Genomic DNA, 13,683 nt, shown 5'->3' with positions numbered 1-13,683 from the left:
GTATTAAATAACCGTTTTTTGTCTTTGTTAACACGCTATCATGTAATAAGCGAGAATGAGTCAAAGCGATTAGGGTTTTTGCTTCATCAACTTTAATTGTTTTTTTTGCGGCTTCTCGTCTGTGACGTTTTATTAGTTTTGCTCTACTTCCCGTGAAATATTATCTTAAAACTTCATAGCCTGTAATAAAATAACCTTCAGTTTTCCAAACTACGGTCAAAGTCAGATGAACTAATTTATCTCCCAGCGCTCTATCAAGCTGAGCTCTCATCGGCTATCATGGGCTTGCTAATGCTCTTTATTTATTAGAAAAAGGTGTAATGTAATGTGTTATGGATATGACGTAGTGGTTTCGACAATAGCTCAACAGAAGAGGATCGAAAATGCGTATTTCTCGTCGCCTATCTGATCATGTACCGTTAAGTTAGCGAGATGCATAGATGAGTTTGTTATACAGTAACTATTTTTGGTACACGTTAAACTATCCGGATGTATCTAATACACATTTTTTTCTTTTTTATTATTTTGCACGACGTTTCGACAGACATCAGATGGTCAACTGAGCAGAGTAAACATGTAATTGACCATGATGATGATTATGATGTCTGGGTTATCCTATTCGGTTACGGTAGCAATCCTCAAGCGAGACCGTCTGTGCAGGAAATATTATAGTGATTAAGGGTGTGCGTACCGCAGGCCTTGTCTCTTTTCTCATACTCATGATCCGATGGAACGGCAAATCCACACGATTGGAGAGATTTCAAGCTCAAGCTATACTTGCTTTCCGAGGCACGTGTTAGTAAACACTACTAACTTCCAAGTTTTACTCTGCTATTGAGAATTTAATTTGAGCTTTGAGTTTAATATACCTACAACCCACTCATCAGATATTACACCGCCAAACAGTAGTACTCAGTATCGCTGTGTTCCGTTTTGAAGGACGAATTAGCCAGTGTCAGCGCCATTGTCTATTGGCGGTGGTGACCATTCACCATCAGAGGGTAGCCAGACCAACGAGACACTCATTCAGTTGTCATTTAATGAGTTGGTTAAGAAAATGTATACGTTCTATAAACTCATAGATAATTTTAGATATGTTTCTTATGACTGATGTTTTTATCAGGTACAGATGATGTCGGCGGTGAGCGGGGAACCGTTGTTACGCAGAGTGAAGCAGGAAGCCGAGCCACCGCCGCAATACTCTCCTTCAGAGCAACACCGACCCATGCAGCTCTTGGAGCCGTGTAATGTAAGTAGGAATAATATTTTTTTATATAGGACTTTGTATCTGGTACACTGTGAGTTTTTTCAAGCATTGTCGGTAAACCCATTTACGTAACCTTTGTGTGATGAGAAGTAGATGGGATTCCAGGCTGAGTGCCAAATTTGTTATACTTCTTCCGTTTCATTGTATATGAGCAGATGAGACAACTTATCACATAACACGTTTGCATAAACATTACCAGACATGTTTCTCTCAGCTACGTCTAGTATTTATTCAGGGAATAAGAAATTATTATTCAATTGTTAACTCGTTGTTTGTACCTACCTCAATATTATGTTACGTGTATGATAACGGACTTACACTTGTCTCCTTTCCGTAATCTAATTTAATTTGAATCCGTTTAGCTGTTTGAACGTAATGGTATTGAATGATCATAAATGTCGTGTTACGAATTCAGATCTAAACAGGTATCGAACATGATTTTGCATTTTTCTACTTTTATTTAATTTTTTTTACTGAAAAGTTCGACTAATAATATCGCGTCATATGGATTTGGTTTACGTCCTCTTGTGGTTGGAATACTCTATTGGATGACATAATGAGGTAATAAAAAGTGTTGTGGTCTATATTATTATACAGATATGCGTATGTACTTCAGACAAGGGGCTAAAATTGTAAAAAGTTTGTATGAGATATCAATAAATTGGTGGAAGCAGAATGTGTTTGTTGGATACATGAATATCCTTAAGTGTACGACGTTTTGTTGAAGAATGCAGTAGCGTTAAGCGACCCTAGCTTGTTTTTTTTTGGTCATTTGTATTGATTTGAATTTTACACCGATTTAATGCATAAGTATTAATAAATACATGTTATGATGTTATACCTGCTTACCTTCAATTCTAGTTTTTAAACGATGACTGTCATTGCTTATTTTTAGTTGGTAGATGTTTTAGCGGATTTATATGGAATTTATTATAATCTATTTGGAATGAAATTGTTCCGTTTCAGCTTGAACTAGAACCTAAAGAAGAAGTCAGGTTCTGTGTGTCACCCGGTGAGGGTGGTATAGTGGGCAATACGAGCCCGGAACAGCAACACTGTTCGTCGACAACAGCTGCAGCAGCGAGCGGCGCCAGAGATGATGATGCGCCGCGCAGACTTTGTCTCGTGTGTGGGGATGTGGCTTCGGGCTTCCACTATGGTGTCGCCAGCTGTGAAGCGTGCAAGGCGTTTTTTAAGAGAACCATACAGGTCAGCGTTATTTCATTCATTACAGATAAATAAAAAAAACAGCAACAGCACGTTTCAATTTCATTCAATGATCCGCTACTAGGCTAAGACTTCCCCGCTTGAGTTTGGAATTTATATAACCACGCCGCTGCAGAATTGGTCGTCGACGCTCGAGTTCTGTCGCATGTGAACTTACAGCCGAGTACGAGATTTACTCATTACAAAGGACACACGAAAAGGCAGTGAATTAGGATTAGACCCGACATCTACTTTTAACTACTCATTACTAAAATATTTTATCAAATTCAAATACTAAATGCATGAATTAGCAAAAGATTTGAAATAATATTTTAAATTTAATTTAGAGAATAAATTCCCAGGGCAACATAGAATACACGTGTCCGGCGTCGAACGAGTGCGAGATAAACAAGCGGAGGAGGAAGGCGTGCCAGGCGTGCCGGTTCCGCAAGTGCCTGCGGACCGGCATGCTGCGCGAGGGCGTGCGCCTGGACCGCGTGCGCGGCGGGCGGCAGAAGTACCGGCGCGCGCCCGACCAGCCCGCCGCCAACCAGCCGCGCCCGCAGCTCGACGAGATCAAAGTAAGGACACGCGAACCTACCTTATGGAAACCGATAGCTTCTTAATATTCCTGTACCGATAATGTTTCATACAGTTCGTATAAATTTAAAAGTATAGTAAGTAGCAGCAATACTTAGTATTGTTGTGTTCCGGTTAGAAAGGAGAATGAGCCAGTGTAACGACAGGCACAACTTCTTAGTTCCCAAGGTTGATTAATATTTTCTACAGTATAGTACACTAGTCAATGGGCAGTGATAACCACTTACTATTTATTAAATGGCCCATATTCCAGACCGCCTACCCATATAAAAAAAAAAAACAATAATATTAAATTGAAACATTCTGCGTAAAAGTTCGTTAACGTTTTTTTTTGCAAATACTTAGTGAATATCATAGATTAATCAAGCTTAACCAATGATATCACGTCAATTTACTGTCAAATGTTGTTTATTTAGTTTTTTTCCTGTGATGGTTGGAATAGAACATATATACTTATATTACTTTTATATCTAAATCTGCTAATGTGTCAACCCTGACCACGACCTAACCAACTAACTGGCTTTTTATTTTCTCGATATGACGTAACAGTCGAATGTCTTGATAGTTTGACGTGGTTTTTGTGTAATGTACTGACTAATGCAAATTTCGAAATTGATTAATATTTAAATTAAAACGATGTCGTTAGGTAATTATTGATTTTTTTTATATGTTTAAAATAATATAAATAGACATATTATATATATTCATTTTGTTCCACGTTTGCTAAATTATATTGTGAAGAAAGTTTAAATGAGTTTATTTGTAATAGAATTCTATTACAAAATAAACTCATTTAAACTTTCCAATGAAGTGTGTATGAGTTTAGAGAGAAAGTGAGAGACAATATATACAAATTAAATATATATACAAATTAAATATATATACAAATTAAATCTTTAGTTAATAGTTAATAAGCGAACGAATTGTATCTAACAGAAAAAAATTATACATCAAGAAACTCGTTATCAATTGGGCATCAAAGATTTTAATAGATTTATATTTTAATAGATCAGTATATACCTATCACAGTATAGGAAATATGTGTTTTTTCATGTATATTATTTAATAAGATTTTAATAAAAAAAAGTTCACTCACGAAGGCGCGTTCCTCTACGTTAAATTATCGGTTTGCATTAGTATAAGTGATACTCATGCTTACAGAATGTCTTAGTGTGCGTAAGACGTCTAATAGTAAGGTCAGCAAAAAACTGCAAATTAAATTATATTTTTAATAATTAGACGTTATAACGGCGCGTCTTCGTGTGTGAATAGATTTATACGTATATGATGTAACAAGTTTTTACGTGTAGTTACGGAACTGTAATTTGAATGTCATCTGGGTGGTCTGGCTCGAATATAGTTTGAATTTTGTAGTCTGAAATTGTGATTATTGGGTCATAGATGTAGTTAACGAGCAAGGCTAGACTAGTGAAAGTTTAGACGCCGTATGCGGAACACGTCAGACTCAATTATAACATATACTCGTAAGTTTCTTAATACATAATGATAGTCATTTAAATTTCGATATTGTCCATGTTAATTGGCAATAAACATGTTTGAAAGTTTGTAACAAGATCTATAACAGAATGTTACGGTATTTTTTTTAATGTGTAGTTTTTGCTTTTTACATTGTGCTGGATAACCGGTTCAAACCAGTTTCTTTCTTGTTAACTCGAAGTATAAAAAGTAAATGACTGTAAATCTCTCATAACTGAGTCTATGGGTATGGTCTCCTCTCGTTTGGAAGAGGTTTGGAGTTCAAGACGTTATTCCAATGTTTCCTCAAAATGTATGGTATGATATTCTTCCACATGTGTAAACTGGATCAGCGTGATGGATTTATCTTCAAACTTTTTTTTTTCTTAATACGACAAAAGGCCTGTTATTGGAATATATACTATTGAATTGATAAAAAATCAAATCAAGTTTATTCAAGTAAACTTCACAACGAAGCGTTTTTGAATCGTCAATATTAAAATACTACCACCGTTTCTGAAAGCTGCCTCCAGTGAGAAGAAACGGCAAGAAACTCGCATAGTTGCTCTTTTTAAATTAACAGATTACCAATGCTGTTTTTATACAATAATTAGTGTCCTGTGATGGAATCCGAGCCTAAATCCATGCGTTTTTTTCTAAAAAGTACTCTTTTAATGAATAATAAGACTTATTTATTGATTTAGTCTTAATAAACTTTTTAAATTTCGTAAATGGTAAATTGGTTACATTTCCCGGTATCTTATTATATATGCGTATACCATTGCCCAAAAACGTTCTCTTTACCGTATGCAAACGGAAAGTAGGGGTTACAAGTTTATTCTTATTTCTTGTATTAATATTATTTATATCAGCTTTTATGGAATACTTTTGTATATTCTTCTGTATAAATATTATATTATCATAAATATATTGTGAAGCAGCTGTTAATACACCTACTTCTTTAAATTTTTCGCGTAATGATGTCCTAGAGCTAATATTGTAAATAGTTCGGATAGCTCTTTTCTGCAGAATAAATACTATTTCAATATCTGCTGCATTACCCCATAACAACATTCCATATGACATAAGACTGAAAATTACTAAAATAAACTAGTCTAGCAGTACTTATGTCCGTGAGTTTTCTTATTGTTTTTATTGCATAAATGGCACTACTTAGTTTCCCTGCTAAGGCATACAAATGGGTGCTCCACTGAAGTTTGGAGTCAAGGGTTATCCCTAGAAAGGCCATCGACTCAACAAACTCAAGCCTTTCATTATTCAAAATGACGGCAGAAGAATTTGATTTGACATTTGGCAGAGAAAACAAAATACATTTAGTCTTTTTTGCATTTAGTACCAAATTATTTATGTCAAACCAGCCAAGAACCCGCGACATAGCACTGCTTACAACGTCATAGTTATTTATTTTTCTGACGAGTTTAAAAATAAGGGATGTATCATCTGCAAACAGTACAATGTCGCAAGTCTTATTTACAAAATAAGGTAAATCATTTATATATATTAAGAACAGGAGAGGTCCTAAAATTGAACCCTATGGTACACCCATTTGCGCCAGACTGACACAACAACCTTCAAAATTCTTTCATTAAGGGAGGAGGAAACGAATTTTAATGCAGGGCCCTTGATTCTATAATATTTAAGTTTTTCTAGAAGAATATCATGCCTAACACAATCGAAAGCTTTTGATAAGTCACAAAAATTTCGATTCAATTCAATTCGAATTTCGAAGGTTACATTGTATAGCGTTATTGAAGGTAATTAAGCCTTTTAAAGTAATTGGCCTACAAGTGATTTTCCGTTTCTTTGTTTTTCTTTTATACCTATTGACACCATTTGGCCACAGTGATCCGATGTTAGGTTTGACAAGATTTCCTTATTAACGGCCTCACAATTACAAAACACGTTGTCTATACAGGTTGCGGAAGTAGCTGATATTCTTGTAGGTTCAGAAAACATTTTATTTAGGTTAAATGACTGAAATAAATTTATAAACCTTGTGGTTATGGAAGATTGCACTATAATATCAATGTTAAAATCTCCACAAATAATAACATTCTTTCGCCCAGTACAAACACGCTTAAGGGCATCCTCCAGCACACATTCAAACAGGTTAAAATCTGATTGTGGAGGTCGATACACGCACATGCTATAGTATGCTCGAGTACCACACATGACAATTCAATAGTGCGCTCTATGGAAAGATCCACAATGTCTTTTCGGTCTTTACAGTTTATATTCTGCTTTGTGTATATTAATGATTCTCCATGTTCAGCTGATTTTCTAAAGAACGCACTTGCCAATTTATAGTTGTTAATACTAGGTGGTAGTTGATGTAACAAGATCCAATGTTCTGTTATACAAAATATGTCAATATTGAAGTACTTTGAAAATAATTCTATTTCATTTTCTTTGCTGGATAAGCTCTGTATATTCTGATGTACAATATTAATAATATATTTACAGTGCTTATCCGTTGTCTTATTACCTAGTTTTTTAATTTATTATTGTTAGTAGCACAACTACTAATCAAGGGTACAATATTTTTTTAAATTGTAGCGTCTACAATTGGATCAAATATATTACAAGCTAACAATGTAGCTATATGTCGTTTACATTTAAGTGGCAGGTACATTGTATCCTTTGTCAGCTTAAAATTAAATATAAATTTATTGATGTCAAAATTAATAAATATGCCACTATGACGTCATGTCATGCTGTGTAGTAATTGGTTTAAATTATAAATATATTTATTTAGTACTTCCGTTAGAAATTTAGAGTATGGGAAAGCACAAAGAATAAACTTACATTTAGAATTTTTATTAATATCAAGTAGTATGTCGATTGATTTTAAGATATCTTTTTTCCTAACTGATAAACTGTCTCCATATAAAATTATAATATTAGAATTTTCATTGTATTTAATTTGCTTAATTTTATTTATCATTTCAGTGTATGGTAGTCTTGGACTACATATATTAAGTACACTTTGCTTCAAATTATTGCTTAATAATGATCCCATCCCTTGGCCTACCTTGTCCGAATACATATATGTATTATAAGTATTACAGGCTGGTTCTGACATTGTACACACTAGGCTACGTGGGCTATTGCTATTTGCAGTGACATATTTCTGGGAAATGTTTCTGGTAATACTATTTTCTGTGACAGTATGTGACTCATCGACCAGAGGACGTGGTAGCAAAGTGTAAGCGGACTGACAATTACAATTTATTTGCTTATTTGTTAGGGAGTCGAATCGTTCCATATTATAATTACTGATATTTAATAGCTCCTTTACTTTTATGGATTCTGTGATTGAATATCCAATAGTTTAACTTTAACACATATTACCAATGCTTCGTTTGATGCCATCAGTGGAAATATTTGTCTAAACTTTTAGGCAGATTCGTTTCTTTTTTTAAACAGCCATTATGAAAAATTCACGTAATATTATCTTTTAAAATACAGTCTTTTTTTTATAAGTACTTGATAAATTCGTTCTCAATTGCGCAGTAATTTAGCATCCCAACATTTTTATTCATAATAAAAAGACCCTTCGTCTGCTATAAAGTAAAATTTGTAATAAAATAATAATAAAACTATATTAAATTACTTTAACATAAAACGAAACATCTAATATGTTTTTGTCATGATTAATTATTATCTCAAAGGCAGCGAGTGTAGCGGTAATTTCATGTTACACTTTCAAGGTTTCTCGTCTAGAATGGATTGAGTTAGGTTATGAACAAATAAAAAGGTAAACGATTTCGCCAGGAAGTTAATACAAGGCCACACAGTTTGATTGAACGAAACAAAAAACTATTATAAATCATAATCCATGTTTTGAATATTTGTTTATTATATAATTTAAATATGGAACAGTTTTGGGCTTAGATTGGAACAGAATCGAGTTTAGATTTTTTTTTTATTGAATCGTTTCGAAAAGCAAAGGACGTAATAAGGATTTCTATGCACGTTCATAACAATAAACCTGATACATTGCGATTTCTCACATATCGGTCTGGAGTTAGGGAGTTACAATAGCGTGACGAAGTGTGGGTCCTTCCGAACCAGTCGGATTGCTGTCTTATCGGATTTAAAGTTAATTAATAAAATTTTGTGAACTCATATGTACACTGTAATAACTATATATTGTCACTAAAATAATTCGCAATGGTAAAGTTCAGTTAGGAGAAAACTTAACTGTTGCTATACTGGCGAATGTATATGTTACAGTCGTAGTGATTAAATAGCTGTTATAAATAATGACTGGTCATTATATATAATAGCAACATTGACTAGACAATGTGATAAATTAATCACTTTATCCGGATATTATTCATAATAGCGGGTCAAAATTAGCCAAAATAATAAATACGATCTAATTTACTTTATAAATTAAAGTTAAATAACAATATAACAATGTCAATAAACGTATAATTACTATCAATGACAATGTTATTTTAATTCTTAAAATGAACATTATAAGTATTATTTTTCAAATAACAGTATAATATTGCTACACATATAGTTGATATGCTTAAGGCAAATTGAAATATAATTTTATAATCTTTACCTAAACCTACTTGTTTTGTTACATTATCCAAGTCTTCTACTGGTTAGTGTGATTAGTTCTGTGTCAATTATCACTTTATACTTTTTTTTTTATGGCATTCGTTGGCGGACGAGCATATGGGCCACCTGATGGTAAGTGATCACCACCGCCCATAGACAAAGGCGCTGTAAGAAATATTAACCATTCCTTACATCACCTATTCGCCACTAACCCTGGGAACTAAGATGTTATGTCCATTGTGCCTGTGATTACACTGGCTTATAAATTGAGTAGACATAATAAATAATGGCTGGATATATATATAATATCCGGATTTATTACTTGGCTGTAACATATATACCGTGTTATGTATACGAACTAATTAATTTGTGTTATTATCAAAATGGGTTTGACATAATTATGTGTGTGTGTTTGGGTTACATAACTGTAAAATTCTATATTAGATTTCATTTGATTATTACTTTTAATTATCATATTGTGCCGTAATTTTTCGATGTCATAAACTATAATATCGATAGTCAATCATTCCTTCGTTTAAACGACCATGAATTCTAAAATAGTGAAAAACAAGTTCATATGTATATAATTTTTATTTAATTTTAATATTAGGTACCGGTTGCTCTTCGCCCTTTTATTACTGGACAACTTTTGGAATAAATTAAGCCTTATTCATTATGAAGTATTAATTCTAAAATATATTTATAATTTAAACTAACTTGAAACAATTTTATTTGTCATAGTGTCTAGCAGAATCTTGACATTCATGGAGTTACCAAAATCAAAATCAAAAAATACTTTATTCAAGTAGGCTTTTACAAGCACTTTTGAATCGTCATTTAACAAACTGTATTAAGTAAAGCTACCTTATGTTTGTTTAAAATTTGTATTTAAAATGATTTCATGTCGTGAGTATTTATGTTATATTATTATTTTTATATAATAGAAATCGTTGCGTGGTGGAAATTCAAGGACATAATTATTTAAAATTTGCGGTAATCGTATACGAATTTAAATTATTTTACTTATATTTTTCGACACTACCTCGTTAGGAAACAATAAAAATCGTTTTACGTTTGTATACAATTTTCGAGAACATTGTATACATTTTTGTCGTGTTTATTATAGATATTTAACAAACAGTCATTCAGAACCGCAGACTTCCTCCTATTTATTTTACAATTGAAGACACGAGTGGATGAAGGTGATATGTAACATTTAGTAAAAAAAATAATTCTATGTAAAATAAAAGTGTCATAACATATTTATTTATGACATATTTGCTGTCGCCCACAGCTTCGCTCGCGTTTTAAGTGTTGGTCGTCAGGTGTGAGGTGTAGTTTTTTGGAATTCAAGCTTGCTTCATAGCAAAGTTCATTCAATTTTCCCAAAAGCGGTTAGCCGATAAGCGATTAGGTCGGTCATGCACATAATGCATAAATTCCGCTAATTTATAATGTTAAGTATATTATTATTTAACTGAATAAATATATAAATTAAGTAATTATATGTATTATCTGTTTGATATTTAAACACTTCGACACCGTTTGAGCGATTTCCATGATAGTTTGACATATACACGTATTTTTAATGGTGGTTTTTAAGCTATCATTTTAACTTGCCACTAGATGGCGGTGTAGCACTTGGACGTATTCTGATTGGACGATCGCTGTCAATCGGCAATAAACAAATAAACAAATACAAGATAACGTACCTATGTGTGTGATATCCGTGGAAGTACCGAAGATTTGTATCACTTGTTGATAGAGTGTTAGTTCAGAGCATTCTCTCTCTCAATGCTCTGATGAAACGGGTTAAGCGTTTTTGCAGCGAAAAAAAAAAGTTCAGAGCATTCTATCAGAACCTTTATCAGACTCTGCTAGGATGCTCCTGGAATTCTATCTAATTGCTATAAATAATAAATAATGTTTAAACTAAAGGAAGGAGGGACAATGGGACTGACATAACTGTGTTGGACAAAAGTCCCAAAATTAAATAAGAAAAAAAAAAAACGAATATATAACGTAATGAGGTCTTAGTAATATTTTAAATTTAATATGTTATTGTTTTTTTTTTATTTTCAGGTGTTAGAAGCTCTGTCGTCTTACGAGCCTGAATTACTCACATGTGGTGCTCCGCCGCCGGGCGTGACGGACCCGACGGCCAGGACGTTGGCGCTGCTAGCGGACATATACGACAGAGAGCTGGTGGGCGTCATCGGTTGGGCGAAACAGATTCCCGGCTTCACGGACTTGGCGCTTAATGATCAGGTAAATACGCCAAGTTATATTTTTTATAATTGTTTTTTTTTTACACTTATCGCTAAATTAGGGATTCTTAAACCTTTTTTTTGTGCAAACAGTACCGTGAAAATATTTAATGCACCTCTTTATAATATCATTATAATAGAAAACAACGAGCGAGCCTTACGGTAGTCTCATAATATGTGTAATATCTGACTACGGTACTAAGTAACCATCGACGGCCAACACTAGCACAGGAAGCGCAGCCCCCTTTATACGAAATCACTGCATAGATCGCAGGAAAGTGGGAGATCGGTGGTCACAAATAAACAAATACATCAAGTCTACACACACATGTCCAGGTATAATAACACGCCCGAGTTGTCTTTCATAGATTTTAGATTACGAGAAGTCTCTCCTTCATAAGGCTCAGATTCAAGGTCTGAAAGCTACGTTTAGCTATATTATACTTTCTCCCTTATGTGGAAGCGTTTTCCGTTAGTTAGGAATACCCGCATAAGACGGTCGTGTAACGTTCCCGCGCGGTGTCCACAGATGCGGCTGCTGCAGAGCACGTGGGCGGAGATGTTGAGCCTGATGGTGGCGTATCGCTCGATGTGCGCCGGCGGCGCGCCTCGCTTGCGCTTCGCGGCCGAGCTCGCGCTGGACGAGCAGCAGGCGCGGGACCTCGGCGCACACGACCTTTACCTGCAGGTACGTCGTTATCATCAGTTAAATCCAAAGAATACAAAAAGCCGGCAAACTGGGAAAACCTTACATTTTGAATGTTCAATAATAAGTCATAAGTTGTCAAGTCATCCCCGAAGTCATCCCACAAGTCCGAGCTCAGCTGATGGTTTCGGTCGGCAGATAGCGGGCGTGTCGCGGCGGCTGGAGCGCGCAGGCGCGCACCGCGAGGAGTGCTACCTGCTGAAGGCGCTGGCGCTCGCCAACTCCGAGGCGCGCATCGACGAGCACTCCGCGCTCAAGCGCTTCCGGGACGCCATCCTCGCCGCGCTCAACGACGCCGTCTCCGCGCTCAGGTCAGCGCCGCACTCGTGTTTGGGAAGAGATGAGCGAAATTTGCTACCTTTGGTTCCCTCTCACGGAGCCGCCCGGGTAGACCTACCCGGGTAACCTCCCACTCGTTCTATCACCACACATAGTAAACGTTAAGAATTGAAAGTACATCACCGCGTATTGTCGGTGTGAGAATGATTTATACATCTGACCGTGACCGGGCCGTTCCGTTCCGCTCTGTAAACCCGTCCCCGCCCGCAGGCCGTACAACAACGCGAACACGGCGATGCAGCAGCTGCTGCTGGTGCTGCCGGCGCTGCGGCTGGCCGACGTGTCGGTGCGGCGCTTCTGGGCCGGCGTGCACCGCGAGCGTCGCGCTCCCATGAACAAGCTATTCGTGGAGATGCTGGAGGCCTGCCTGCGGTAGGCGCCCCCCCCACATATCACAGTGGCGTTGTCGATGGATTCGTTTGCCATATTTAAGTCTGCATTTAGCGGTTCGGACGTGATGTGATAGTGTATATATATTTATGTTTCGGCGGTCGACGTCTGTTTTATGGCTGTGAAGTGGCGGATCTTGGAATTTTCGAAATTCTGACTTTTCTCTGATGTTGCACGACGTCGCGTCCCCGCGTCTTATGTACAAAACGATGGACGGATCTAGTACAAAACTTGTTACTATTTTTGTATAATATTAAAAATATATCTAGTTTTACGGTTTGGTGAAGTTTCGAGATTAAAATACGGTCGAGGAAAGAATCGGATTAGTCTGTCGGTAGCTGCTTACGTGTGGGTGATGTTATTGAAGTCGTTCGAAGTGTATGGCATGTAAATAATTCGTCGTATTAAATCTAACGCCGCTGTATAGTGTAACCATTTCGCGGCAAAGCCGATAAAGTATATTATAAAACGTAGTGGCATTTTTTCCCCGACTGTAAATTACTTGTGAATTTCATACGCGGTAGCCGTATTCGGCTTTTCTATTTGTTTTAACGTTTATTTCGTACGAAGTACGTTTTACACTTTATTCACTGTTGTCGGTGTTCGCGGTTTGATTAATTCTTCAAATCTGCACTCTGTAATGATACTTTTTAACCTGACTTAAAATATCTACATCAGTTAAAAAGCGAGTGTCGTGGGACACCCGGTCTGGAACGAAGTTGCTTTCTCTATATAATGTGTTAAATAACAGATGCAATAAAATAACTAACAAGTTATGACAATAAAAAACAACAATGACGTTAAATTGTTATTAAAAATCCCGTGTAAATTTCAAC

At 35.8% G+C, this 13,683-nt stretch overlaps 1 protein-coding gene across 2 annotated transcripts in view; it reads left to right on the top strand.

Annotated features, from left to right (window-relative positions):
* LOC113397025 (steroid hormone receptor ERR1) overlaps positions 1-13,449 on the top strand; it is a 31,555-nt gene extending 18,106 nt beyond the window's left edge. For both annotated transcript variants that reach the window (XM_064217835.1, XM_064217834.1), the window contains exons 2-8: positions 1,124-1,249; positions 2,234-2,476; positions 2,836-3,054; positions 11,228-11,413; positions 11,942-12,100; positions 12,257-12,429; positions 12,668-13,449. In XM_064217835.1, coding sequence (XP_064073905.1) covers positions 1,124-1,249; positions 2,234-2,476; positions 2,836-3,054; positions 11,228-11,413; positions 11,942-12,100; positions 12,257-12,429; positions 12,668-12,833 — 1,272 coding nt within the window. In that variant the 3' untranslated portion in view covers positions 12,834-13,449. The remainder of the gene's footprint in view (positions 1-1,123; positions 1,250-2,233; positions 2,477-2,835; positions 3,055-11,227; positions 11,414-11,941; positions 12,101-12,256; positions 12,430-12,667) is intronic.
* The last annotated feature ends 234 nt before the right edge of the window (positions 13,450-13,683 follow it).

Source organism: Vanessa tameamea, chromosome 19 (genome assembly GCF_037043105.1).
Source record: "Vanessa tameamea isolate UH-Manoa-2023 chromosome 19, ilVanTame1 primary haplotype, whole genome shotgun sequence".
In the NCBI taxonomy this organism is placed as follows: Eukaryota; Metazoa; Arthropoda; class Insecta; order Lepidoptera; family Nymphalidae; genus Vanessa; species Vanessa tameamea.
This window is presented reverse-complemented; position numbering and strand designations above follow the sequence as displayed.